The sequence below is a fragment of the Alexandromys fortis genome, unplaced genomic scaffold (assembly GCF_014885135.2).
Source record: "Alexandromys fortis isolate MF-2015 unplaced genomic scaffold, M_Fortis_MF-2015_v1.1 scaffold_56, whole genome shotgun sequence".
Taxonomy (NCBI): Eukaryota; Metazoa; Chordata; class Mammalia; order Rodentia; family Cricetidae; genus Alexandromys; species Alexandromys fortis.
Genome location: NW_026067935.1, coordinates 6,330,924 through 6,358,550, shown reverse-complemented (window position 1 = coordinate 6,358,550; position 27,627 = coordinate 6,330,924). Strand labels below are relative to the sequence as shown.

The 27,627-nt window shown below is 40.9% G+C and overlaps 1 protein-coding gene across 5 annotated transcripts in view; it reads right to left on the bottom strand.

The window, feature by feature from the left end:
• Nucleotides 1-27,627, bottom strand: part of Sbno1 (strawberry notch homolog 1) — a 264,584-nt gene that overhangs the window by 22,025 nt on the left and 214,932 nt on the right. The window contains exons 2-21 of one of the 5 annotated variants that reach the window (XM_050146562.1): nt 26,499-26,647; nt 22,834-22,962; nt 20,951-21,055; nt 18,261-18,573; nt 16,960-17,060; nt 14,466-14,562; nt 13,576-13,736; nt 11,963-12,096; nt 11,692-11,782; nt 10,532-10,693; nt 8,414-8,549; nt 8,237-8,342; nt 7,986-8,139; nt 7,269-7,451; nt 5,705-5,802; nt 5,424-5,575; nt 3,936-4,133; nt 2,400-2,567; nt 2,136-2,311; nt 1,696-1,827 (exon numbers count right to left, since the gene is read on the bottom strand). In XM_050146562.1, coding sequence (XP_050002519.1) covers nt 1,696-1,827; nt 2,136-2,311; nt 2,400-2,567; nt 3,936-4,133; nt 5,424-5,575; nt 5,705-5,802; nt 7,269-7,451; nt 7,986-8,139; nt 8,237-8,342; nt 8,414-8,549; nt 10,532-10,693; nt 11,692-11,782; nt 11,963-12,096; nt 13,576-13,736; nt 14,466-14,562; nt 16,960-17,060; nt 18,261-18,573; nt 20,951-21,055; nt 22,834-22,962 — 2,796 coding nt within the window. In that variant the 5' untranslated portion in view covers nt 26,499-26,647. The remainder of the gene's footprint in view (nt 1-1,695; nt 1,828-2,135; nt 2,312-2,399; nt 2,568-3,935; nt 4,134-5,423; nt 5,576-5,704; nt 5,803-7,268; nt 7,452-7,985; nt 8,140-8,236; nt 8,343-8,413; nt 8,550-10,531; nt 10,694-11,691; nt 11,783-11,962; nt 12,097-13,575; nt 13,737-14,465; nt 14,563-16,959; nt 17,061-18,260; nt 18,574-20,950; nt 21,056-22,833; nt 22,963-26,498; nt 26,648-27,627) is intronic. The other 4 variants (XM_050146561.1, XM_050146563.1, XM_050146565.1 and 1 more) reach the window with 4 other exon arrangements.

Below are 27,627 nucleotides of genomic sequence, written 5' to 3'. Positions count from 1 at the left end.
ATGGAGATTATATTCTGCATAGATAATCTTCAACCACTTCAAAGAGCTGTAGAAAATGACATTTAAATAACTTTTAGAGTTCTGTTGAAGTGAGACACAATTACTCCTGACAGCACAGATTTATTCCGAGAGAATGTTTACTTAGAGCTTGTTTTCTTCTTGGCAAAAACTGGTCTTTGGGCAAAAAAAGTGTCCATGCCTCAACCATTGATAAGATATATAGTATCAGAAATGGATAAACAAGACTGTCAAATCTTGCCAAGACAGGGTAATACAGTTTTGAAATTTTTTCTTGCCTTTGAAAATGGTCTATTAGAGCTGGGCGGTGGTGGCGCACACCTTTAATCCCAGCACTCGGGAGGACTGGCGGATCTTTGTGAGTTCAAGGCCAGCCTGGTCTACAGAGCTAGTTCCAGGACAGGCTCCGAAGCTACAGAGGAACCCTGTCTCCAAAAACCAAAAACCAAAAAAAGAAAATGGTCTATTAGTTCTTGTAGGCCTTAGCCAAAGTTGGTTGCTAAACATTGCAAATGAGACTTTGGGTGATTGCCCAGATAGCCAGTTGTCCCTGTCATTTGTTGAACGTGCTTGACTGCACTTCCTACTTACTCAAGTAATATTATTTTCCTCCTCGGATCTTCGATGGGGTTGAAGACTAGATAATTGTAGTTATTTTCCTCTCATGACTTGGCCAAGTTATTTATTATACAAAACTTAAGCTAGTTAGAATATTTGTTTTTATTGTATATAATTTTGTATTAGGCTTAGAACTCTCTTATTTAAACCAAAGGGGGAGGTGCTGTATGTAGGAACACTAGCCACTTGTGATTACCCACCTACTGGGGCGTGGCCTCATACTATATAGAACCTGTATTCGACCCCTTTTTCTCCTTCCCCTTGCTCCTTTTCACCAATTGCTCATTCAGGCAGAGAATCCTGATTTGCAAGTTTACCCCTAAATAAATAACTATCTCTGTTCTGAGCTAGTGTGGGATTTCTTTTAAGCATCCATTCACCACTTCATCTGGCAGGATCACTGCAACATAATTGAAACAAGAAGTTACTGGGAACAAATCCTTTGGGCCCTGTCTTGAACCCTGTGTTTCTTTCTGCTTCCATTCACTGCCATAACATGAGCTGAGTAGTCCCTTGTATCCTTCCTTTCACAATAGATTAAAAGAATAAAATCATGAGCTAAGATTAACTTTCAGTCCTAAGGGACTCTTAGATGGCAGTTATGCAAAAGTAACTACTATAAGAAGGAAGAAAGGCAAGGAGGGAAGAAAAAGAGAGATCAAAGAAATCACTACAATGATTTACTACTTTTATATTCAGATTAAGGTAGCCACATATCTCTCAAATCTCTCTAAATTTTCAGACAAGACCTTATGTAGGCCAGGCTAGTTTAAAACCCCTGCTCTACTGTAGCCAAGAAGACTGATCCTACTTCCTCTAACTCCAAGGTGCACCATCTCACCTGGTTTGTGTGTTCCAGAGTTCTCCTAAATACCAAGATGCGCATCATACAGAACCACTAAAGCATGTAAAATAATCAGTTCAATTACTAACAAAAAACAGACCGTTCCACAACCTTATAACAGAATCTATGGATGTGGATGGATAGAGGGGAAACCTTTCTAAAGCTGAACATATGGGCAGGTGCCTCCTATTGAAAAGCACCACAGGAAAATATACCTTTTTTCCATCCATAAACCTCTGCTTCTCCGTGATGTTTAGAATTTCCACGGGCACATCAACTTCAGACCTTGACTCATAAGATATGCTTCCATCGTCATTGCTCACCACCCGCCCCTTGCGGCCAGTCATCTGAAAAGCAAGCATTAACACAGAGCTTTAAGAGCACGAAACATGGATGACACAAGTTGGGACAAAAGAACATTACAACATAAAAAAATGATCCCTGGCAACATTACAAAAGTTGTACAATAGTAAAGGAACCAGGTTCAAGCCAAACTTCAGGCACTGAGGACAGGCCTTCTGTAGTCATACCCTGAGAACCAAAACAGAACAAGGTTCTAAGTTGTATCCAGAGAACAGGACATCCATGTCACAGGATTTAAAAAGAGAAGAAAATACTAACAGGAAAGAGCATGGCACTAACCACATCTATTTACCTCAGCCACATTTTCAGGACCACCAAGTTCATCAATAAGTTCATCCAAGGTGTTAGGAGGGAGGTCTTCAGCTAATTTTTCTAGTTTATCAAGCAGGTCTTTCTTCATCTGCTGTGCCCTTTCCACAGCATCCTGACTCGTTATAAGGCTATTGTTACTGTTGGTGTTACTGTTAGCTGATAAAGAACATTTGTTGGTCAGTCAAACTGTTACACCTGATTTCCGTAACAGCACATCTCTAAAGTAAGACATTCTGCACAGTACCTGGTGCGCTGTTGGGAGCAGGTGAGATAACTGGTGCAGAGGAGAAACTGGGCCGCTTTGAACCAAGACCTGATGCTAACAAGGCACTTTGAATGGAATCTGGATCTATACTTTTCTTCTTTTTCTTATCTTTGTTCTTCTTGTGGTCTTTTCTAATTAACCAAGGATCTGAAATGTAAGAGAAATATGTATCAATTTGATAGAACAGTACAGTCCTTTTGTTTTTTGAGACAGGGTTTCTTTGTAGCCCTGGCTGTCCTGGCACTTGCTCTGTAGACCAGGTTGGCCTAGAACTCAAGAGATCTGACTACTACCTCTGTCTCCAGAGAGCTGGAATTAAAGTTGTGCACCACCACCTCTCAGTACAATATGGACTCCTGATAGGAGGAACTTTTTTTTTTAATTAGGTATACAGTGTTCTGTCTGCATGTATGCCTCCAGGCCAGAAGAGGGCACCAGAGCTCATTACAGACGGTTGTGAGCCACCATGCGGTTGGTAGGAATTAAATTCAAGACCTGTGGAGGAGCAGCTAGTGCTCCAAATGCTGATCCACCTTTCTTTTTCTTTCTTTTTTCTTCTTTTTTTGTCTTTTTCTTTCTTTCTTTTTTTTTTTTTTTTTTTTTTGGTTTTTCGAGACAGGGTTTTCTCGGTGGTTTTGGAGCTTGTCCTGGAACTAGCTCTTGTAGACCAGGCTGGTCTTGAACTCACAGAGATCACCCTGCCTCTGCCTCCGGAGTGCTGGGATTAAAGGCGTGCACCACCACGGCCCGACTTGATCCATCTTTCTAAGCCCCAAATTTCCTTCTGTTAACTGACACAAAGTATTGTCAGCTAGCAGTGCCCAATCCATTTACTCAACACACAGAGAGCTACCTCTCTACATTTTGAAGTTAAAAAAATAAGCAAATATTGGGCCGTGGTGGTGCACACCTTTAATCCTAGGACTCTGGGAGGCAGAAGCAGGTGGATTTCTGAGTATGATTGAGGCCAGCCTGATCTACAGAATTCCAGGACAGCCAGGGCTACACAGAGAAACCATGTGTGCTCACACGCACAAAATAAACCCACATAAACTCAATATATTCCACTAGGCTTGCAATTCCACTATCCCAAAACTCAGGAATACTGAGGCAGAAAAATGGGAACCCTAGAAAAATTCAACCCCAAAACTTAACTTGAAGGAATGAATGCAGTTCTAGATCATCTAGGGTTACACAGTGAGAACTTCTACTTCCCACCGAAAATGTAAAAAAAAGGCACAAAGTCGTCTTATCTCACATTCAAACCTCATTGAACTCCGATTCTCTTAACCACTGAGCCACCTCTCCAGCATGGAGAAAATATTTTATCTTTTGTTTGTTTTTGAGACAAGGTCTCACTATGTAACTCTGGCTAGCCTGGAGCTCACTTCACTATGTAGATCAGGCTGGCCTAAAACTCATAGAGATAGATAATCCTGCCTGCACCCCTAATGCTGGGATTAAGGCCCAGCAGCTAAGTCCCCTTCTGCTGTCGCAACAGTTGAGTGAACTCACCGTCCTCGTTGTCCTCACTGGACTCATCTCTGAAGGGGTTGAAATCATCATCATCACCAGAGCTCATGTTCTTAGAGCTCTCGTAGTCACTTTCTTCATTGTCAGAGACATCAGACTCACTTTCGCTGTCATCAGAGGTGCTACCAGTAAGGCCACCAACTTTTCGTGCTTTTTTGGCTTCTCGAGTTATTTCTTCACCTACCCTCAAGCCCCAAATAAAAGTCAGTTGGAAATGCAATGTTTCTAAAGACCTATGGTGTCAGACTTTAGATTATGAGTTGAGTCTAAGAGAACTGCAGACAGCAAGAATATACATTTGATAAGCAAAGCATGCTCATAAGAACCAAGAACTCCAGTTATGGTCAGCTACTCAACAAGAAGCTAAATATATAAATACAAACTCAAAACTGATGGAAAGAAAATGAGGGGCTGAACCAAACCACATTACATACATGCATGAAATTCTCAAACATACAAAATAAATAAAAACTCAAGACAGAGTGCAACAGTCCTAACTGTTAAGTAGTTGTGAGAAGGGCATTAGTAACTAGTCATGAAATACCTAGAAATTTTTAATGTATAAGCTAGGTATAGTAGTCTCTAATCCCAGCATTTGGGAGGCAGACACAGAGAAGTCTCTGTTGAGTTCAGAGCCTGCCTAGTCTACAGCGTGAGTTCCAGGTGCATTAGGACTGCATAATGAGACCCTGTCTTGAATGAAATGAAGAGGGGAGGACAACTCACTTCTGAAAGTCAAACAGCAAAGAAAGCATCCAAACAAAAATTCTAGTTTACATCATAAGCTAGTTAACAAACACGGGTGAATACATCCCTAAAACTTAAAAACTATACTAATCAAAGCCTCTTTAGCCTTAACCATCAAGGAGAACATAATGCTTGTAACCCAGCTGCTCCAGAAACTGAAGCAGGAGGAAGGTATTACCCAGTAACTGCCAAGAAAAAAAAAAGGGGGGGGGGGGTTTGAGATGATGCACTGACTAGCAAACTCCATGTTTGTTAAATAGCAGCTCTAATAACACAAAGACTAAGTGAACTTAGAAAAATCCTAACCTTCCCACAAAGCTAAAAAGGTTCTAATTTCCTAACTACTGCAGAGTGTCCAGCTAATTAAATTAAGTGGGACCACCTGTATATTCACCCAGGACTCTGAGCAACAGAGAAAGCACCAGTCCCTTTCCACTCAAGGAAGGAAGGAGCTCAATCACAAACAACTACTTCCAAACTCAGATCATCAGCACTGCCATCAACTATTTTTTTTAATTTATTTATTTTATTAGGTATACAGTGCTCTGTCTGCATGTATGTGTGCATGACAGAATAGGGCACTACATCTCATTACAGATGGTTGTGAGCCACCATGTCATTGCTAGGAGTTGAACTCAGGACCTCTGGAAGAACAGCCAGTGCCCTTAAACTCTGAGCCATCTCTCCAGCCCTGCCATCAACTATTTAAAGAAAAGTACTCACCTTTCCGCTTCTTTATTTTGTTTTCTTTACAAGGGCTATCTCTTGGTGAACTGTTGTTACTTGGAGCTGTCAAATCGATTCCTAGCAAACTATAAAGTTTCTTCCTATCTGGAGCAGGAAAGTGTTTTTCAATGAGTGACTGCAATACCCCTCTGTAGGAAAAAAGCAGTGAATCTTACCCTTCATGTGGCAACTGTAAACATCTTACTAGATTTAGCTAAAGAGAAATATACATTTTCTTCAATCTTAAGAAATTGCAAGAAGAAATTAAAAAACATTACTTGGCAGTTGAAACAAAATCATTTAGTTCTCCTCCACCCTCTTCCAAGGCTTCCAGAGTTCTAGCTTCTCCTGTAGACTGCAGACCAATTACCACACACTGGAAAACACAAAATACACAATAATAAACAACATGCTGTAGCCTCTCACAGCATATGCCTTCTTACAGCATATGTCAAATGTCCAGTGAAAGATTTCAAAAAATGACCCATTACATTAAAGCCATTTAGGCGTCATTTATTCTGAGGTATGCTATGTCAAAAAGTGAGAGAAATCCAGGTTTGATGTTGCTCGCTTTTAATCCCAGCACTCAAAATGCAGAGTCAGGAGGATCTCTGTACATTGAGGCCAGTCTGTTCTACAGAGTTTCAAGGCTGCATAGAGGGGTTCTGTCTCCCTGCCAGCCAGAAAAAAAAAAAAAGGAAACACATTTTACAGAACATGACAAATGTTCCTGACCTTAAGGAATTTATAATTTTTGTTGTTGTTCTCTCTCTTTCTATAGCACTGGCTATCCTTGAACTCACAGAGATTTCCTCTCTCTGCCTCCCAAATGCTAGAATTGTGCTATAATGCACCAGAAACTCTAAGTTTTGAGCAGATCAACCAAAAGCAAGCAAGCTTAGGGCAATATTTATAGTCATTAATGGAAAGAGCACAGCTAAATAAATTACATAATGTATTTGTTATACTCTGCTGAAATTTCTGAACAGGCATTTTTATATACACTGACAAATACAAATATGCATGTGTCTGTGTGTGCAAATGTAGTCTGTCTTGATACAAAGTCTTATGTAGCCCAATTCAAACTATGATCTAACCACAGCTGGCCTTGCTCTTCAGAGCCTCTAGTTTCTATCTCTCCTGTGATAGGACCACACACACAGACACACACACTCGCATTTTTAGAACTTTTTGTTGATTTCTTGAGACAGGGCTTATTTGTGTAGTCCTGGATGTCCTAGAACTCAGTCTATAGAACAGGTTGGCCTCAGGCTTACAGAGATCCACCAGCTCTTCCTCCCAAGTGATGGAATCAAAGGTATGTACCACCACTGCCTGGCTTAGAATTTATTTTGAAGGATCTATTTATAGTGGCACATACTTAGACAATTCTAGGACTTGGGATGCTGATGCAGGAAGATTGCTGTGAGTTTTTTAGGACAGCCTAGAAGACCTATCAAATACCAGACATCTCTGAGCTACAGTGCAAACATCCTGTCTCAAACCAAAACCAAAAACATAAAATTATCAAAATAAAATCTTACTGCAATAGTATTTTTAATAACATCCACTTAAGACTATTCCAGAGCTGAGGACAATGACAAGCGTCTTTAATCCCAGCAACCGGGAGGCAGAGACAGACAGATCTCTGTGAGTTCGAAGCCAGTTTGGTCTATAGAGGAAGTTCCAGGATAACCAGAGCTACATAGTGAGACCCTGTCTAGAAAATACAAAAACAAAACAAAGAAACAAACAAAAAGACTATTCCCAGTAGAAGGCCTCATTAGATAAAGACTAGCTAGTCAAGCTCAGACCACACTAGATTTTTTTTCTCCAACTTACCTTCCCATTCTTGATTTCCTCCCGAGCCAGTTGAACTACCCTTTTCACTTTAGATGCTATGCACAGGTACTTAAAAAACCTCTGGTGAGCAGACCAGAATTGACCCCACATAGATTTCTTCATTCTCTGTTCAGCATCAATCAAATCGGCAGCTTGCTGAAATCTCTCTCTAGCAATGACCCACTGGAAATACATAGGCAACATGTTACATATACATCTGAATACATTACTTAAAAGTAGCCCCTTTAGCCAGGCATGCCTTTAGTCCCATCACTCAGTAGGCTGGAGAATCACTGTGAGTTCAAGGACAGCCTGGTCTAGACATAGAAGTTCCACGCCAGCCACAATGACACAGTGAGACCCCCGTCTCCACAAAACTAAAACTGACTCCTTCAACTAAAACAATCTGCAATCACTTGGGAAACTTTCAGGATGTTTATACATAAATGTCTCAAAATGTATACTATCTAAACCTGTCATTTTAGAACATAGCTTTATTGCAACTGTGAATTTGATTTAACTGAATCAAATGTGTTTTATGAATTATCATAAAAATTAAAGCATGGAAAATAAGGATATTGATCAAATAAACAACTGTGATCATTATCTGCTGTTTCACAGCATAAACACATTCTTCTATGTTGAAAAAGTTTCAATAGATAAATCTCATTAAAAAATTATCAGGCACATTAAAAATATTGACAAAAGACTTCTCACCAGCTTGACTGCTTTGTTATACATTTTAACATAACTCTGTGAAAGAAGAACTTCCTCTATTTTGAAGGTCACTCCAGTAAAGCTCAGCTGTCGTGCAATGTACATTCCTCTAAGCTTCATATCCATAGCAACTATTTCCATGGCACCAACACCTCTGAACAAAATTAAAACACACAGTAACTATCAATAAACAAAACAGCACTTTCCACACAGCAACGGTTCTGGCAGCACTGTGCCACCAGCTTTATTACCTGCGTTCCACTGCTTGGATAAAATCACTGAATTCTCTGAATGGAGTTCCCTCACCCCAAATTCCAAGACGGTTCATATAGGCCATGTTCCGTGGTTCCGAAGCACCTGGAAAAGCCCCAACATATTATAGCTGCAAAAGCGATTTGTTCATCTTTCTGATCAAGTAGGGTACTCACCAGTGGCACTGGCATAAACAACTCTGGCTTTTGGCAACTTGTTCTGAAGCTCTAAAACGGCCAACCCTGTCTTGGTTGGCTTTGAAGAACCAACAGGACAGAGGTTTTTTGCTTTGTGACATTCATCAAACACTATCTGTAAGGAGGAGCTAAGGAACTTTTCAAAAACAGAACTGTCCATTCAAGAGTGTGGTCTATGACCCTAGGGCCTACGGGTATTTTCTGTAAGATTCCACACATAACCCAAGATCCCTCTGGGCCTCATCTCTATTCTTTCCCCTTATCCTGCAGCTTCTGAGTTAAGTGCTCAATAAGTTATTCACTCAGGTGAAAATTTTTCTTATAAGAATACAGGAATGGGGCTGAAGAGATGGCTCAGAGGTTAAGAGCATTGCCTGCTCTTCCAAAGGTCCTGAGTTCAATTCCCAGCAACCACATGGTGGCTCACAACCATCTGTAATGGGGTCTGGTGCCCTCTTCTGGCCTGCAGACATACACACAGACAGAATANATAATAAATATATTTTTTTAAAAAAAAAAAAGAATACAGGAATGACCGGGCAGTGGTGGCGCACGCCTTTAAATCCCAGCACTTGGGAGGCAGAGGCAGGCGGATCTCTGCAAGTTCGAGACCAGCACGGTCTACAAGAGGTAGTTCCAGGACAGGCTCCAAAGCCACAGAGAAACCCTGTCTCGAAAAAACAAAATTAAAAAAAATAATAATAAAAATAAAGAATACAGGAATGGCCAGGCAGTGATGGCACACGCCTTTAATCCCAGCATTCGGGAGGCAGAAGCAGGCAGACCTGTGTTTTTGAGGACAGCCTGATCTACAAGAGCTAGTTCCAGGATAGGCTCAAAAGCAACGCAGAGAAACCTGTCTCAAAAAAATAAAATGAAGGGGGCTGGAGAAATGGCTCAGTGGTTAAGAGCACTGACTGCTCTTCCAGAGGTCCTGAGTTCAATTCCCAGCAACCACATGGTGGCTCACATCCATCTATAATGAGACCCAGTGCCCTCTTCTGGCATTCAGGCACACATGGAAGGAATGCTGTACACATAATAAATAAATAAATCTTTAAAAAATAAAATGAAATGAATGAATGAGTGAGTAAAAATGCAGGAATGGAGCTGGGCAGAAGTGGTGTACACCTTTAATTTGGAGACAGAGACAGGTGGATCTCTGTGAGTACGAGGACAGCCTAGTCTAAAGCAAGTTTCAGAAGAGAGACAGAGAGACAGAGAGACAGAGAGACAGAGAGAGAGAGAGAGAGAGAGAGAGACAGAGAGAGACAGAGAATGAGAAAAGAAAAGAATGCAGGAATAGATTCACTGAGGCAGGAGTGAATCCACTACAACAAGAATTTCACTGAATTGTGAAACTGGCAACTAACTTGAAATAGTATTTCAGAACTTGGGGTTCTTCATCAGGACAGCAGAAGCTATGCACCGAACAAATGAGTGAGCTCTGCTTCCTTGGTCTCTCAAGCACTCTCCATGGGGAAGAGGATGCAAAGCTCCTGACATCTGACACATACAAAAGAACTGACTTTCCAGGCCCCGAGGACTCTTAACAATTACAGTGACCATCCCAAAATATTCACTTAGTCAAAAATTTTCCAAAGGTCTATTTACACATAATTTTTTAAAAATAATTTTGTGTAGCCTAGGCTATCCTGGAACTCATTCTGTAGATCAGGTTGTCCTTGAACTCAGAGATCCACCAGCTTCTGCCTCTCCACGGCTGGGACTAAAGGTGTGCACCAACACCATCCTACTGTTTATTTTTTGTTTGTTTGTTTGTTTGTTTTTGATTTTCGAGACAGGGTTTCTCTGTAGCTTTTGGTTCCAGTCCTGGAACTAGCTCTTGTAGACCAGGCTGGCCTGGAACTCACAGAGATCTGCCTGCCTCTGCTTCCCGAGTGCTGGGATTAAAGGCGTGCGCAACCACGCCTGGCTTGTTGTGTTGTTGTTTTTTTTTTAATTTTTTGACGCAGGGTTTGCTGTCCTTTAACACAGCCTCAGAGATTTGTCTGCCTTAGGCATGCCCTAACACCGCCCAGCCTAAACACAATTTTTATGCCATCAAAAATAAACACAATCTCTATTGAAGGATACCACTCCATCGAAGTCATCACCGCACCAATGCAGAAGCTGTTTTAACCTGGTCTTATATTTACCACCAGACTGGCTTTCACCAATAAGAGAAGAATAGGTAGCAAAAATAACACCCTTTTTCACACTCCCATTGTGCTTGGAAGAAATTTTTCCATATTTAAACTAAAAAGGAAAAAAAAGAATTTAATTAGTACATCTTCCTCTCAGAAAGACCTACCTCAAACTTATGAGTCAACTTAGGTTCATGACAGACTCCAAAAAAATATAGACACATAAAGCTTATAATACATAAATGTGAACATATCAAAAAAAAAAGCACGCCATAACCAAGTTTCAAATCCGCTTTCCTATGGAAATTCCAGCACTGCTCCACACATTCTTACTGTACATTCATCATACTATAGTATTCATCATACATAGTAAAGGACTATGACTGAGTTGAGGACTAGAAGATTATCAGCAGGAGAAGTGTTAGCAAGTAAGCTAGGGGTGTGATTCAGTGGTAGAGCACTTAACCTAGCATGCCTAACCCCCAAACACAGAATTTTCAGTAATGTGCTCCTTTGTTTGTTACATTACTCAGAAATAAATCTTACCTAGCTGTTTTAGTATTACAGTGCAATCATTCAAAACATAACTAAACACAACATAACCAAAAAAGTGAGAGTGAGTACCAGGACAGACTCCAAAGGTACAGAGAGAGGAAACCCTGTCTCGAAACTCCAAAACAAACAAATGAAAACAAAATAAAAAATTCTAATCACATTAAAATGTGTTTCAGATCTAGATACCCACTTTGTTTCTATACTAACACAAAGTCCTTAAACTCAGTCATACAAACCGAATGGTTATCTATAGGCTATACAATGTGACAGGCACACTACTTCTCCACACTGCACATAGACAGGCAGATGAATCTTTAGAAACCAAGACAAACAGAACACTGGAAACCAACAAAACAAACTCCATTACACCAGGGACCATGCCCACTTTGTCTGCCATTAGACACACCCAAGGCCTAGCATGTGTTGTGTGGAATAGCTCACTGAGTCCTTGGAACAAAAATCACCAAAAAAAAAAAAAAAAAAAAAAGTCTCAAATTCATAGATGAGTCTGTGTATCTTGATTGATAGTCCCATTGAAAAGGGAGGCTTCCATACCTTATTTAATGAATGGACCAAAATGTTTTTTGCTCCAATATCCTTTAAATCTCTTTCAGCATCATATTTTAAGTCATTTGATACACTAAACCTGTCAAAAAAAATAAACAAAATTAAAATTGATTTGCATTTTTTTTTATAGAACTAGGAACAGTCACATAGACACAATATAAACATGAACATACACACACTCACTCACTCACTCAAACTTTTCCTGAGGTGCTATATTAAAAGAAAACCAGGCCTCCTCAGCCCACATGGTGGAACTTACCACAGTGCTCTCTTTCTACTCAACAAATAGTTCTCATATATAATCCCTGCTATCGTCCGGCCTTTGCCCACACCAGCACCATCACCTATTAAGAAGCCAGCACGATCTCCATTAGGGAGGAATGTTTCATGTTGCTAAAAAGGGAAAGGTTGGAAGAACAGGTGTCATTTTCTCACCAAAGTAACTGATAAGGGGCCATGCTACTACCCAATCAAAACAGTCATGGAAATGTGTCATTACCCCTTCAAGCACTTTGACCTAAGAGTGACCCCTAGCATGGATACTCTTCTCTATATAAGTACTACACTCATTCCCTCTAGCCTGCCATACACTTAGCATCAAAGACAAGAAATTGGCAAGGTGGCTTCACTATTCCTTTAAATATCTGCTTGACAATTTGCCAACTTTGACACATTACTTAACCATGGGGGCAGTTGGCCACTCGCAGCATTACTTATCCTACAGTAATGGAGTTAAAAAGAAAATATCTCAAACATAACTGGAGTGAGTCCACTCACAAACTATATTACTAATAGTATTGCATAGTGCATGACTGCCAATTTACTACCTTATTGGTATGGGCACTCAAGTCTTTTCAGCAGGGAAAAAAATGAGGAAACAAACATTTTTACAAATACATCAGATTCTTAAAAGTAGAAGTCTTAGATAAAAAAATTAAATCTTCATATTAATAATATCCGCTCCCAAAAAAACAATATTTCCACATAAAATTCTAGGGTTATGACTTTTCATTTCCACCAGAAGACATTCTTAAGATCCATGCCATACTTTCTCTTTTCCTAATATATAATCTATTTTTCCTTCTTTGAGACAGAGTTTCTCTGTGAAGCCCTGGCTCTCCTGGAACACACTCTGTAGACCAGGCTGGCCTTGAACTCAAGAGATCCACATGCCTCTGGCTCCCAGGTGCAGAGATTAAAGGTATGCAGCTCCACTGTCTGTCTAATATATTACTTTTCAAAATTTTTATTTCCAAGTTTTTTGGGCAAGAAAAATTTACCTTTACTAAAACTGTATTATAAGGGGGTGGGAAAGATGGCTCAGTGGGTAAGGGCACTAAGTGTTCTTCCAGAGGACCTAAAATTTGATTCCCAGCACCCAGGCCAAATGACTCAAAACTGCCTGTAAATAACTCTAGCTGAAGCGTGAAAAAAATCAGACTTCCTCTTCTGGCCTCTGTCATTACCTGACACATGTGGAATACATTCATAAGATACACAAATACATACATATAAATACTAAAATAAACCAGGTATTGTGGTACACACCCTTAATCTCAACAGTCAGGAGGCTAAGCATGTGGATCTCTTCCTTCCTCCCTTTATTTTATTTTACTTTATTTTATTTATTGATTGATTGATTGACTGATTGGTTTTTCAAAGCAGGGTTTCTCTGTAGCTTTGGAGCCTGTCCTAGAACTATCTCCTGTAGCCCTGGTTGACCTGGAATTCACAAAGATCCGCCTGCCTATGCCTCCCGAGTGCTGGGATTAAAGGTGTGCACCACCCACCACTGCCTGGCTGATATAAATTTTGTTTTTTTTGCATTTTACTTTATATCAAGATAAACCATCAAACTTAACTAAGAATTACCTGGGCTGCGTAGGTAACCGCCTCGAGCTGCAACGCTGAGAGCCAGCCATTATCAATGGTCTCTTCAGAGATTGAAGTTTTGTACCAAACATCAGGAGGTGTGACACTGGACAAAGAACTAGTCTCCACTACTGCATCAGGGTGACGCAGGCCAATTTTTACTAAACAAAAATTTTAGAATATTTCATTTAAATCATTCTAGTAATATTTCCAATTTTATTACAAGATAGTATAAAATCAGTCTTATTACAGAGAAAATAGTAACTGAGCTTAACCCCAGTCCCTGGCATCCATCCCAACCCCCTGGCCTGAGAGTTGCATTGGTCTGGAACCGAAATCCCAGCAAGCCAGGACCTGATCCCCTCCATGGGGGAGGGTAAGGACTACTCCCACAAGATATTTTAGTGGACTCCCAGAGGAGGAACATGTGGTTCTAGGTTTCCATGTGCTCCCCGCTTACCTGTCTCCCCGCCATACCCTCAGCCATCGTATTTAATAAAACAATGGGCATTTTAATTTGGTTTGATCTGACCTAATTGGATTTCTTTGCACCAGCGGAGGCACTCGTCTTATGATTTTTTCCTAAGAGTAACCAGTCACATTGAGCTTATATATAAAGTTACTAACTATAATATACTACTCACATTTGACTAAAATGATCTAACTATACAATTTAGAGACTGGCGATGAAATAATCTAGTTTAAAGCACACCACAGTCAGGGAGCAGAGGCAGTCAGGCCTGTGTTTCAGACTTAGCTGGATATAGAAATACGTACTACTAGTCCCATTTACTATGGGGGATGTGATGATACTAAATCTTAATTGTTTAAGAGATTATTAAGATCAAGAAAACCCAAGTCTTTCATTTTGACAAAACCTAAAGACATACATTTTATTGGCATGTACTCTGCATACGTCTCTGCATGACCCATTTCTTCCTCATCTTCTTCTTCTGGTTCATCCTCCTCTTTAACAACAGGAACTTTCTGTAACACAAAAGTAAAATGAGCCGGGCGGTGGTGGCGCACGCCTTTAATCCCAGCACTCGGGAGGCAGAGGCAGGCGGATCTCTGTGAGTTCGAGACCAGCCTGGTCTACAAGAGCTAATTCCAGGACAGGCTTCAAAACCACAGAGAAACCCTGTCTCGAAAAACCAAAAAAAAAAAAAAAAAAAAGTACAATGAATCTTAAGTTTAGAGACAAAGGGCCAGAGTCTAGGGGACCTTTTTTCAATCTGCCAATACAAGGTGCCAACTGTGTATTCTGTAAAATCTCAGTTCTTGCCTGTCTATCCAAAGGTGAACAGCAATAATGGCAACCAACGCACAAATGAGTCATCACAGGGCTCTACTCCCTCCAGCTACCATCTAGAATTACTTTGTCCCTCAATGCTCATAATCTCTCCAACCTCATCCTCCTTCTTCAATCCAGGACTTGAAAGAACAAGGAATATGAAAACAAAAGGTGGGACACTCCAATTTACAATCTATGAAACCAAGACTTTCAAGTATATACAAATATTAACAAAAATGACATTTCTGACAGGTTTTCTTTCCCATTGTAAATATTCCTCAAATCACACTATCCACTCATGTGGGATGTCCTTCTGTGTATGTGGTTGTTTTATTGGATAATGAATAAAGTTGTTCTGGCCAATGGCTTAGCAAGAGTTAAAGCCAGGCTGGGAAATCCGAACAGAGATACAGAGAGAGAATAGGCGGAGTCAAAGAGATACCATGTAGCTGCCAAAGAAGACAGAAGATGGAACCTTACCAATAGGCCACAGCCTTGTGGTGATACACTGATCACCAGAAATGGGTTAATTTAAGGTGTAAGAGTTAGTTAATAAGAAACCTGAGCTAAGAATCCAAACCATGTTGGAATTGATATAGTTTCTGTGTGATTATTTGGGTCTGGGCTGAAGGGAAATGAACCATTTACAATGCACCTGCCTTTCTTCCTGCCCATTCATTACCACGCACTTCTTCCTCTAGTGTGTGTTTATAACCTCACCTCCTCCATAGAATTCATGTCTTCTTTATTTTTTTAATTATTTATCTTATTTTATGTGCATTGGTGTTTGGCCTGCATGTATGTCTATGTCTTGGAGCTACAGTCAGTTTTGAGCTGCCATGCTGAATGCTTGGAATTGAATCCAGATCCTCTGGAAGAAAAGCCAATGCTCTTAACTGCTGAGTTACCTCTCCACTTCCTGCCATGTCTTATATAAGCCCTGGCTCACTGGCCTGTAAGCAAGACACCAGCTCCTCAGTGTCTAATAGTGTTTGTCAAAGTCCATCACACCCCTCCTCAATAGAACCTACAGAATCATAGTCATAACAGTGTCCCTCATAACCCAGAGCCTTTACTGTACATTTTCCCCTCAGTTTTTAAGAGTGTGCCATCACACCTGATCCAGGTTGTACCTTTTCATGTCCCTTATACAGTTCCTTAAATCTAAATGGTGCCAAATAATATGTTTACTGAAAGATAACTCATGAAGGAAAATCCTTTCAGACACTCACTGCACAGACATACTGCCATTCAGAAACATGTCTCATGAACATGAGCTTAGGTACACAGTCAGACAGCTCCTACCCAGCTATTTATTTGAGTTTCACCAAGTTATCAAAAGTTTATGGCTAATTCCATGCTGTCATTTTTTTCCTGACCAAACATATGAATAAAAATGGTCAGCCCTAGCCGGGCAGTGGTGGCACACACCACCCAGCACTCAGGAGGCAGAGGCAGGCAGATCTCCGTGAGTTCGAGGCCAACCTGATCTACAAGAGCTAGTTCCAGGTCAGGCTCCAAAGCTACAGAGAAAACCTGTCTCAAAAAACAAAAGACAAACAAACAAAAAAGGTCAAATGTCAACCCTGCAAAGAACACCATGGCCCAGGGAAGATGCAAGTTCAGGCCTTAGCATTTGTGATTAATTAGCCTATGTCCACTCAACAAGCTTTCTAGGTGGGCGGTGGTGGCGCACGCCTTTAATCCCAGCACTTGGGAGGCAGAGGCAGGCGGATCTCTGTGAGTTCAAGACCAGCCTGGTCTTATAAGAGCTAGTTCCAGGACAGGCTCCAAAACCACAGAGAAACCCTGTCTCGGGAAAAAAAAGAAAAAAAGAAAAAAGTTTAAATGTATGGGCTGGAGAGATGGCTCAGTGGTTAAGAGCATTGCCTGTTCTTCCAAAGGTCCTGAGTTCAAATCCCAGCAACCACATGGTGGCTCACAACCATCTGTAATGAGGTCTGGTGCCCTCTTCTGGCCTGCAGACAGAATATTGTATACATAATAAATAAATAAATATTAAAAAAAAAGCTTTCTGAGGATATTTCTAAGGTAATTTTATACAAGTAATTTAACTATTTAAAACTCACCATGGTGGGGGAAAAACTCCTCATTTTCATGTCATTTATCCATATTCTTGCTACTTCTTTATTAGAAGATTCTTTTTTTACTGCACCATTACTGACATCAGCTGCAGGAAGAGAAGTAGATTAAATTTTACAAGTCTCAAATTCTTTCCCTCTAGTTTAAAAATTCATCAGTTTATTCATTTCAAAAAAAAGTATCTCCTGGGCGGTGGTGGCACACACCTTTAATCCCAACACTCAGGAGGCAAAGGCAGAACGATTTCTTTGAGTTCGAGGCCAGCTGATCTACAAAGTGAATTCCAGGACAGCCAGGGCTGTTACACAAAGAAATTCTAAAAAACAAAAAACCTAGATATTGTGGTGACAGGAGAATCCCGGAGACGCATTGGCTAGCCAGACTAGCCCCTCCCTGGAGAGAAAGGGGCTGCTAGACAGGGCAGACAGACAGGGCGAGAGGTTTGCATCTGCTCTACCATGCACCTTTTACTTCTCTTCACAGCCTAGCCCTTCTTAGAAATATAATATATTCCCTATCTTTCTTCAGTACAACACAAGCTCCTGGAGGGCAACGATTTCCGCCAGCAACACCTCAAAGTCAAGAAGGGAGCTGACAAAATACACTCAGTAGTTACTTATTCAATGAGCAAAAGAGGTTTCAAAGACTATAAAAACCTACATTCTTGGCCGGGCAGTGGTGGTGCACGCCTTTAATCCCAGCACTGGGGAGGCAGAGGCAGGCGGATCTCTGTGAGTTCGAGACCAGCTTGGTCTACAGAGCTAGTTCCAGGATAGGCTCCAAAGCCACAGAGAAACCCTGTCTCGGAAAAAAAAAAAAAAACACATTCTTAAACTGGGTAGCAGTAGCAAACACTTTTGGTCCCAGCACTCAAAAGGCAGAGGCAGCCTGATCTATATAGCCCAACTTCCAGGACAACCAAGGCTACACAAGAGAAACCATCTTGGGAATGGGGTGGGAGACCAAAAACAAAACCAAACCGAAAACAGAGCTAGAAAGAGAGTTCAGAAGTTAAGACAGTTTACTGCTCTTGTAAAGGACCAAGGTTCATTTCCCAGCACCCACAAGGCAGCTCACAAGAACTTCACTCCTAGTGAAGTTAGATACCCTCTTCTAGCCTCCATTGGTACTTTATGCATAAGGTACACATAAATATACTCAAGACACACGTGCAGAAAAAAATAATGAAAACACCCAAAACCACTTGTGAAACACACACACACACACACACACACACACACAAAATAGTATGTGAAAGCAGACGTTCAAACAGCTGAAAACAACTTACTAGCTGCAGTCGCAACTGGCTGAGCAATGTTAGCAGGTGGTTTCAGTTTCATGAGTTCATTTAGACTATTATTTTTCAGTAAATCCTTCAACTGAACCTGGTCTTTTGAAGGAGCAGGGGGCAAGGCATTTCGTACTGCTGGTGCTGAGACTGAAGGGCGTGTGTTTGCCGTAGTCTGGATAAATTTTGTCAAAGTGATGGTTTGCCTATTGGTTGTTGCAGGTGGTGTTTTAGTCATAACAATTGTAGATCCCAAGGTCGGAAGTTGATTTATTTGATTCAGCACAAATGTTGTAGTGGATGGAGGCTGCTGCTAGAAAAGAAAAAACACTTTACATACTCAATTTGACTCAGATAGTCTGCAGAGTAAACCTGGTAATCCATTTAGAAATCTAAAACTAGATGCTAGACAGATGGCACAAAATGGAAAGCTGCAGGCACAAGAACCTTCCATCTCCAGGACACAGACCACATGTCCATCAGGCAGTCATGCACATCTGTTCACACCAATGCTCTGACAGCGACTTGAGGCAGAGAGAGAGAGACCTGTCTCCAACAAGATGAAAAGTGAAAACTGTTCTCTGACCACATGCCTGCGGGGTACATATGAGCTCAGAGTCAACATACATACAATCTAAACTTTATTCTTGTTTAACTAATGGTACTTTATTTCTACTTTAATGACTAGCTATAAATTATCAAGCTAAAAACACAACAATCAGAAATGGGTGTAGTAGTAATTTGACACTTTATATAAGCATAAGAAAATTATAAAAATTATAATGAGAAGCTATTCCAATCTATCTGTGACTTACAATAACTCTAGACCTAGCAACAACCAAAAAAAAAAAAAATTCTATCCAACACTGCCTACCAGGCAGACATATAAATCACTTAAGACCCAGGTTTTGAGGTCAACTTTTTTTTAAAGATTGCTACTGTTGCCAGGCATGGTGGCATACATCTTTAATCATAGCACTTAGGAAACAAAGGCAGGTGGATCTTCTGGTTTGAGACCAGCCTGGTCTAGAGAGCGAGCCAGGATAGCCAGGGCTACCCAGAGAAGCCTTGTCTCAAGAAAACGGAAAGACTGCTATTGTCATTTAATTTACTGTCATTTCTTTTCATTTGTATGGCTAGGGTATGTGCAGGTTCCTATGGAAGCTCGAGACACCAGAACCTCTTTAAGCTGAAGTTACAGACATGTGACAGCTGCCCAATATGGGTAATTAATTCTGCAATAGCAATAGTTAACTGCTGAACCATCATTCAAGCTCTTTGAAGCCAACTTTCTGTTAATATTGCACTTCTTTTCGTTAAAAACAAAAACCTTTCAATTTTTCCCAAACGTGTGGAAGCAAGAGGGGAACTTGAGGGACTCAATTTTCTCCTTCTACTGTATGGCTCCCAGGGATATTTGGGTCTTTTTCCCCCCCAGGACAGGGTTTCTCTGTAGCTTTGGAACCTGTCCTGGAACTAGATCTTGGAGACCAGGCTGGCCTCGAACTCACAGAGATCCACCGGTCTCCTGAGTGCTGGGATTAAAGGTGTGCACCACCACTGCCTGGCTGATACTTGGGTCTTAAGGCATAGCAACAATCATCTTTACCACTGATCCATCTCAAAGACCCAACACTGTCTTTCCTGTTCAATGCTGTTTGCCATCGTATAGGTCACACTACATTTTAGAGTCTAAAAGATAACTAAAGGTGAACACCAAATACTGGTAATTTGGTGGTTACTCTCAATAGTACTGTTAGAGAGGAGGTGAAGTGAGAAGAAAACAGGGAAGAGAAAAGAAAAAGCTGAGCACAGTGGCTCAAGACTGTGAGAGCCAAAGTTGGCAAAGAGATGTAGAATGTGTAGAAATTGAGCACAAGGCCAACATGACCTACAAGAGACCCTATCTCAAAAAATTAAAAAAAATGAAATAAAAATAAAGGCAACTTGAAAATGCTATTGTCTTTGGCTTTAAAGTTACTATGTATTTCTGCATATCATTGGTGTTTATGTTTGTCCTTGTGCCACTGGGATCATCCAGGGCCTGGCATCTGCAAGGCTAGTCCACCACTAAGCTACAACTCTAGCCTCTTTCCATAACTCTTTCAATAAAATCTTCTAGACTGCTATTTACCACTTCAAGTATTTATTTTTTTCTTTTGGTTTTTCAAGACAGGATTTCCTGTGCAACAGTCCTGGCTATCCTGAGACTCACTCTGTAGACCGGGCTGGCCTCAAACTCAGAGATTCACCTGTCTCTGCCTCCCAAATGCTGGGATTAAAGGTGTGCACCACCACTGCCTGACTTATTTACCACTTTTACACTAACAATACAAATTGACAAATTTTAACCAGTTCAACCAATAATTTTATATCCTTTGGATTTTGTTGATATTGGTTAAATTTGAGCCAAGGTCAAAAGAACTCTTTCTATAAAGCACAATTAATCACATAAAAGCTATAGCAAAACAATTGACAAAAGCCAAGGCAGCAAACACTGAAAATCGTGAGGTAACATGTACATTCATCTCACCAATTTTGTTTTTAATAATTTACAATATGCTAGCATCCTCTGGGACATAGGGAAATCAAGGCTAGCCAGGGCTAAAGATCTTATTTAAAATAAAGTTATATTTTTGCTACCACCCTAAGCCATTCTAGAAGTAATACCAAATCTGAGTGGCTCTTACCCTCACATTTAACAGTGCAGGAGTAGACATTGTCTCTGGTTCTTGTTTAACAGGAACTGCTGCTTCTGTCTCCAAACCTAGTTCTAATGCACTAAGTGGCATCGACTGGAGAGAAAATACAGAGAAAGGATGGACAGCAGTGAATTCTGTTTCAAGAACAAGAGTTGCATTTATTTTATTAAAAAGAAAAAAATGAAACTTCAGAGCTGGATTTTACTTGGGAGGTAGAGCACTTGCCTAGCCTGTAGAGTCCTTGGCTCAGACCCCAGTACCATACACACAAAAGATTTATAATCAAACAGGATGTACAATAACTAAACCAGTTATAACAGAATAATATTGGTCAGCATAAATCTCCACAACACTACATTAATATCAGAACTTTATTTTTGCAAATGTAAAGAGAAGTCACACACAAAAAAATTAATTCTCTTTCTATATGAATGCTAAGAAGTAAGAAAAGCAGTATCTTGTGATGGCTCAGAGGTTAAGAGCACTGACTGCTCTTCCAATGGTCCTGAGTTCAATTCCCAGTCACCACATGGTGGTTCACAGCCATCTGAGATCTGGTGCCCTCATCTGGCCAGCAAGCATACAGACACACAGAACACTGTATACATAATAAATAAATAAATCTTTAAAAAAAAGCAGTATCTTGGCTTTGATGCAAATAATATCTACTTCATTAATAAAAACGGCATAAAAACAATATTCACAAGATTATTTTATTTATTTGTTTGTTATGTACACAGTGTTCTTCTTGCATGTGTGTGTGCATGTCAGAAGAGGGCACCAGATCTCATTACAGATGATTGTGAGCCAACGTGGCTGCTGGGAATTGAACTCAGGACCACTGGAAGTCAGTGCTCTTAACCTGAGTCATCTCTCCAGTCCCTCACGTGTATATTTAAAATTAAGCCTTATTGCTGGGCGGTAGTGGAGTATACCTCTAATTCCAGCACTTGGGAGGCAGAGGCAGGTGAAGCACTGGGATTTCAACGCCAGTCTGGTCTACAAATTAAGTTCCAGAGCAGCCAGGGCTACAAGGAGAAACCCTGTTTAGAGCTGGAGAGATGGCTCAGAGGTTAAGAGAACTGGCTATTTTTCCAGAGGACCTGAGTTCAATTCCCTCCAACCACATGCTGGCTCAATCTGGTGCCCTCTTCTGGCCCAAAGGATACTGTATGCACAATAAATAAACAAATGAATAAATGTGAAAGAAAGAAAGAAAGAAAGAAAGAAAGAAAGAAAGAAAGAAAGAAAGAAAGAAAGAAAGAGAGAGGAAGAAAGAAAAAGAGGAAGAAGAAAGCCGGGCGGTGGTAGCGAACACTTTTAATCCCAGTTCTTGGGAGGCAGAGGAAGGCAGATTTCTGTTGAGTTCAAGGCCAGCCTGGTCTTACAAAAGCTAGTTCCAGGAGAAAAACCAAAATAAATAAATAAATGAATGAATGAATGAATGAATGAATGAATGAAATTAAAAAGAAAAAAAAAAAGAAAGAAACCCAGCTTAGAATCCTTCACAAAAAAGTTAAGGTCTACTTAATATCTTTTTCTAAAATGTTAATTAAAGCTGAGGCTATACATCAGTAGTGAAGTTGCTTAGGATAGCACAAGTGCCAGGGTTCAATCACCAAAACTACAATCAGGAAAAAAACTAATGCTAATAATAAATGATACCAGGTGGTGGCAGTGTGCACCTTTAATCCTTTAATCCCATCACTAGGGAGGCAGAGGCACGAGGATCTCTGTGAGTTCAAGGCCAGCCTGGTCTACAGAGCTAGTTCTAGGACAACTAGGACTGTTGAAACCCTGTCTCAAAACAACAACAACAACAAAAAGGACAATGGAAATTGCAAATTAAGATGGAATTCCGGAGGATTTACCTGTTGAACTGAAGGAGGAGTAGGAGTCGTGAGCCCAGCATCTCCACCATCAACATCAAAGAGGTCGTTCGGACTAATCCCACTCTCGCTCAAGGCAGCAAGCAGTAAATCTTGCCCTGGTTCCACCATCTTAGAACAAAGTGAAAAATATTAACTCTCTTCTAAACACAAGCAATCCAACATTTTCTATCAGAGCTGTTCATTCAGTACTTATGAAGAACCTGCTACATGTCGGAAAAAGAGAACATCTTTGACCCCAGTAACCTCACACTAAAATAAAATGAAAGGACACAGAAATACAGCATTCAGAGCCAAGAGTCTCTTACTCCTTGGCCTTTTGACTAAGATCGAGAGGTTATTCCTAAACACTATGAAGCTGGGCATGGCAGTACATGCCTTTAATCCTAGCACTCAGGAGGCAGCAGAGGCAGGCTGCTCTCTCTCTGAGTCTGAGGCCTGCCTGGTCTACACAGTGAATTCTAGAACATCTAGGGCTATAAAATAAAATAAAAACACACTACAAGGTCAAAGGAGGCAAAAGTGAACTCTGCACAGGTTCCTAGGTAGATGACAATACTGAGTTCAGGGGAAGAAATAATCAGAAAGACTAGTGTCTTCTGAATCCTGCATTCCAATTAACTGTAAATTCACATACCAGGGACCCACACAGGAGAAGGTTATGATCTGTGGCCTCACTCATCCTTCTACAAGGATACAGGCCACTACTGGGTTTTCAGATGCAGGACAGCTTGGGACAACAGTTTCTTATGTAGAAAGATTACTGACGGCAGTGTAAGAGCAAACTGAGGGAACTTAGGAAGACATCCACTGCAACAAGCACTGGGACTGCAGTGGCTAGGAGAAGGAAGACAAATATGTTCTAAGGTATTTAGCAAATTAAAACCCAGGGGCTGGACCTGGCGGTGGCAGAAGGAACACACCTTTAATCCCTGCACTGGGGAGGCAGAGGCAGGCAGGCAAATCTCTGAGTTTGAGGTCTGAGAAACCCTGTCTCAAAAACAAAACAAAACTCAAAAAAGAAGAAAAAGCCATGGGCTAGAAAGTTGGGTTAAAAGAGCACATTCCACTCTTCCAGAGGACCTAGTTTCAGTTACCAAATTACCAAATACATGCATACAAAATGCCCATATGCATAAATTAATTTAAAAACTTTAAATTTTAATTTTTCTAAATTACACATACATTCTTGCGATAAGTTTTTCCTAGGAAATACATTGTGTTACATACACAATATACCTCAGCTGTGTGATACATGACATCCCACACGAAGAGGGTTAGTTAGCAAAGCACCAAAGCTGCAATCTAATAGCAACTGTTAAAGAGAAAGTAGACAGAGAAATCCTCAGCCCGGCCTATGTCACATTTACCAGTGAATCATTTAGATAGAAGGAAGTTCTAAGTCAGGTGAACATTCTTACTGAAACCGAAGTTTTGTAGAAAACAAAGTTTTCTACAAAAATTTTCAGAGAGCCGGGCGATGGTGGCGAACGCCTTTAATCCCAGCACTCGGGAGGCAGAGGCAGGCGGATCTCTGTGAGTTCGAGACCAGCCTGGTCTACAGAGCTAGTTCCAGGACAGGCTCCAAAGCCACAGAGAAACCCTGTCTCGAAAAAACAAAACAAAAATTCAGAGAAAGAAAAGGAAGTCTGAGATAGAAAACCATCTTGGGGACTGGAGAGATGGCTCAGTGGTTAAGAGCAATGCCTGTTCTTCCAAAGGTTCTGAGTTCAATTCCCAGGAACCACATGGTGGCTCACAACCATCTGTAATGAGGTCTGGTGCCCTCTTCTGGCCCGCAGGCATACACACAGACAGAATATTGTATACATAATAAATAAATAATTATTAAAAAAAGAAAAAAGAAAACCATCTTGGGCAGTAAAGATGATGGGTTAAGGAAAGTCAACAGGAAATCCCCCAAACTGCCAGTCAGGCTCTCATACACAACAGCACCTAAGTCACAGCAACCTAGGCAGCCATGTGATATAACTTAAAAGTTACAATTTAAATTGACATAATCATACCTTTGCATAGACAAAGTGAAAGATTAGAATCCAAATAGTAAAAACTCACAAAGCTCTTTCCAGCAAGAAGATAAAAAACTGACACCATGCTTTAATGTTCTGCTCTGGGATGAATGCTAGGCACTTGAACTAAAATGGAAAAGAAGAACTCCAGATTAAGGGGAAGCTGAGGGGCCGGGCAGTGGTGGTGCAGGCTTTTAATCCTAGCACTTGGGAGGCAGAGGCAGGCGGATCTCTGTGAGTTTGAGACCAGCCTGATCTACAAGAGCTAGTTCCAGGACAGGCTCCAAAGCCTGTCGAGTGCTGGGATTAAAGGCGTGCGCCACCATAGCCCAGCGTGGTGCTAGAATTAAAAGACTGCTCCACCATGCCTGGCCTCACTGAGCTTGTTTTTTTCTTTCTGAGATCATTTTTCTGTGTAGCCTGGCCTCAAACTCACAGAGATCCACCTGTCTCTGCATCCCAAGTGTTGGCGACCACTACCTGGCCTTACTGAGTTTTTTAACTGTTTCCTTAACAATAAAGATTAAAAGTACAAAAACAAGGAAGGGAAGAATTTTTTGATATTCATACAAGGAAAGATGCGCATAGCAACACAAGGCATGATCAGAGCTCATCTCAACAGGCACTTTTGGAGATGGCAGTGCTTTAGTCATTCCAAAGGTTGTTCATCAAAAATGAACATATGTAACTTCTACCTGTTGACGAAAATTAAGGGGACTTGAGGATAAAAGTGAGATGATACCTAACATGGATAAATAAGACCTGGAACTAGGGCCTGGAGAGATGGCTCAGCGGTTAAGAGTATTGCCTGCTCTTCCAAAGGTCGAGTTCAATTCCCAGCAACCACATGGTGGCTCACAGCCATCTGTAATGAGGTCTGGTGCCCTCTTATGGCCTGCAGACATACACACAGTCAGAATATTGTATACATAATAAATAAATATTTTTAAAAAAAAAAGACCTGGAACTAGCTTGAGGCCAGTCTGCTCTACAGAGTTCCCAAGACAGTTAGGAGAACAAAGAGAAACTCTGTCTCAAAAAAAAAAAAATTAAAAGTTCTGGCCCAGTACTGAGAAAAAACAACAAAATATGAAGGAACACAGTGTAAGACCCTTGGATCCCACTAGGAATGATTTGAATGTTAGATGTATCTTTCTCATACAGGGATCTATCTATGGAGCTTTCCAGGCAGTTTGGCACATATCTTCTAGTCATTCTGTTCTATAGGAAGCTAGAGAACAAGACAGAACACTCACCCCATTCTCTAACTGTATTAAGCAACTTAGTATTTAATCATATCCCACATGCAACAGACTCACAGAACTTCAGTGAAAGCCCTTGAAAGCTGCACTGGCCAATCTCCTGGTTTTATGAAAGCAGCTTCATGGGGGGGAGGGGATTTCACAATATAAATCCAAAACAATGCTGCATGTAGAAACTGTCACTGTGTCTACCACGGAGTTCATATTTCAGGTGACAACTGCCAGGTAGCAATCTAACAAGCCTAACAATTACCACACAGTCATCAACTACAAATGGAGTTTCACTTTTGCCAAAAGCACATCTGAAGGCATACATGGAGAGGCTGGTATACGGAGTGTGTTATAGGAACTGTACCACTTTGCCAGGGAATCCTGAGAAGCAATGTCACCCAAAAGAGCAGAAAGTACAGCACTCATTAACACCAACATCGACCCTTATCAGCAGGGATGAGACAGAGGAGACTAGAGCTCTTCATTGGTCTGAGCAGATACAAGGGACATCATCTGCAAGGCAAGAGATCAGAAAGAACATAGGTTCAAAACTGGGCGCATCACCCAATAGTGCTCTAATACAGTCAAGTTAAAAAACAAAACAAAGCCAGGCAGTGGTGTGGCAAGTGCCTTTAATCCCAGGGAGGCAGGGGAAGAAGGATCTCTGTGAGTTCAAGGCCAACCTGGTCTAAAGAGCTAGTTCTAGGACAGGCACCAAAGCTACAGAGAAACCCTGTCTCAAAAAAAAAAAAACAAAAAAATTTTTATTAATAGCCAAAACCAGTCGTGAATGCCTTTAATCCTAGCACTTGGCACGCAGAGGCAGGCCGAACTCTGAGTTCAAAGCACTCTGCCTCAAAAAAAAAAAAAAAAAAAAAGAGGTGGACGCACACAACAATGGGGTTGGCAGGGCACAAGTGAAAAGTAAAGGAAAACTTTGTAGAGTCATCTCTGTTTTTTTTTTTTGTTTTTTGTTTTTTTTTTTTTTCGAGACAGGGTTTCTCTGTGGCTTTGGAGCCTGTCCTGGAACTAGCTCTTGTAGACCAGGCTGGCCTCGAACTCACAGAGATCCGCCTGCCTCTGCCTCCCAAGTGCTGGGATTAAAGGCGAGCGCCACCATCACCCGGCTGAGTCATCTCTGTTACCTTAACAGTGGGATCAATTTCAAGTTGTCAGGCTTTTGCAGTAAGCACATTTACTAAGCAGCCTCCCTGGCCCTTAACTACTATTTTGATAAACCTGTGTATACAAAAAGATCCCCCCCCTTTTTTTATAACTGCTACACCACTATACTTTCCAGACTAAAAACTTTTAATGACAGCAATCCATGCGCCTTAGTTAGGGTTTCTACTGCTGTGAAGAGACATTGTGACCACCACAACTCTTATTAAGGAAAACATTTAGTTGGGGTGGCTTACAGTTCCAGTTATCATGGCAGGGAGCATGTTGGTCTACAGGCAGATGTGGTGCTGGAGAAGCAGCTGAGATCCTAC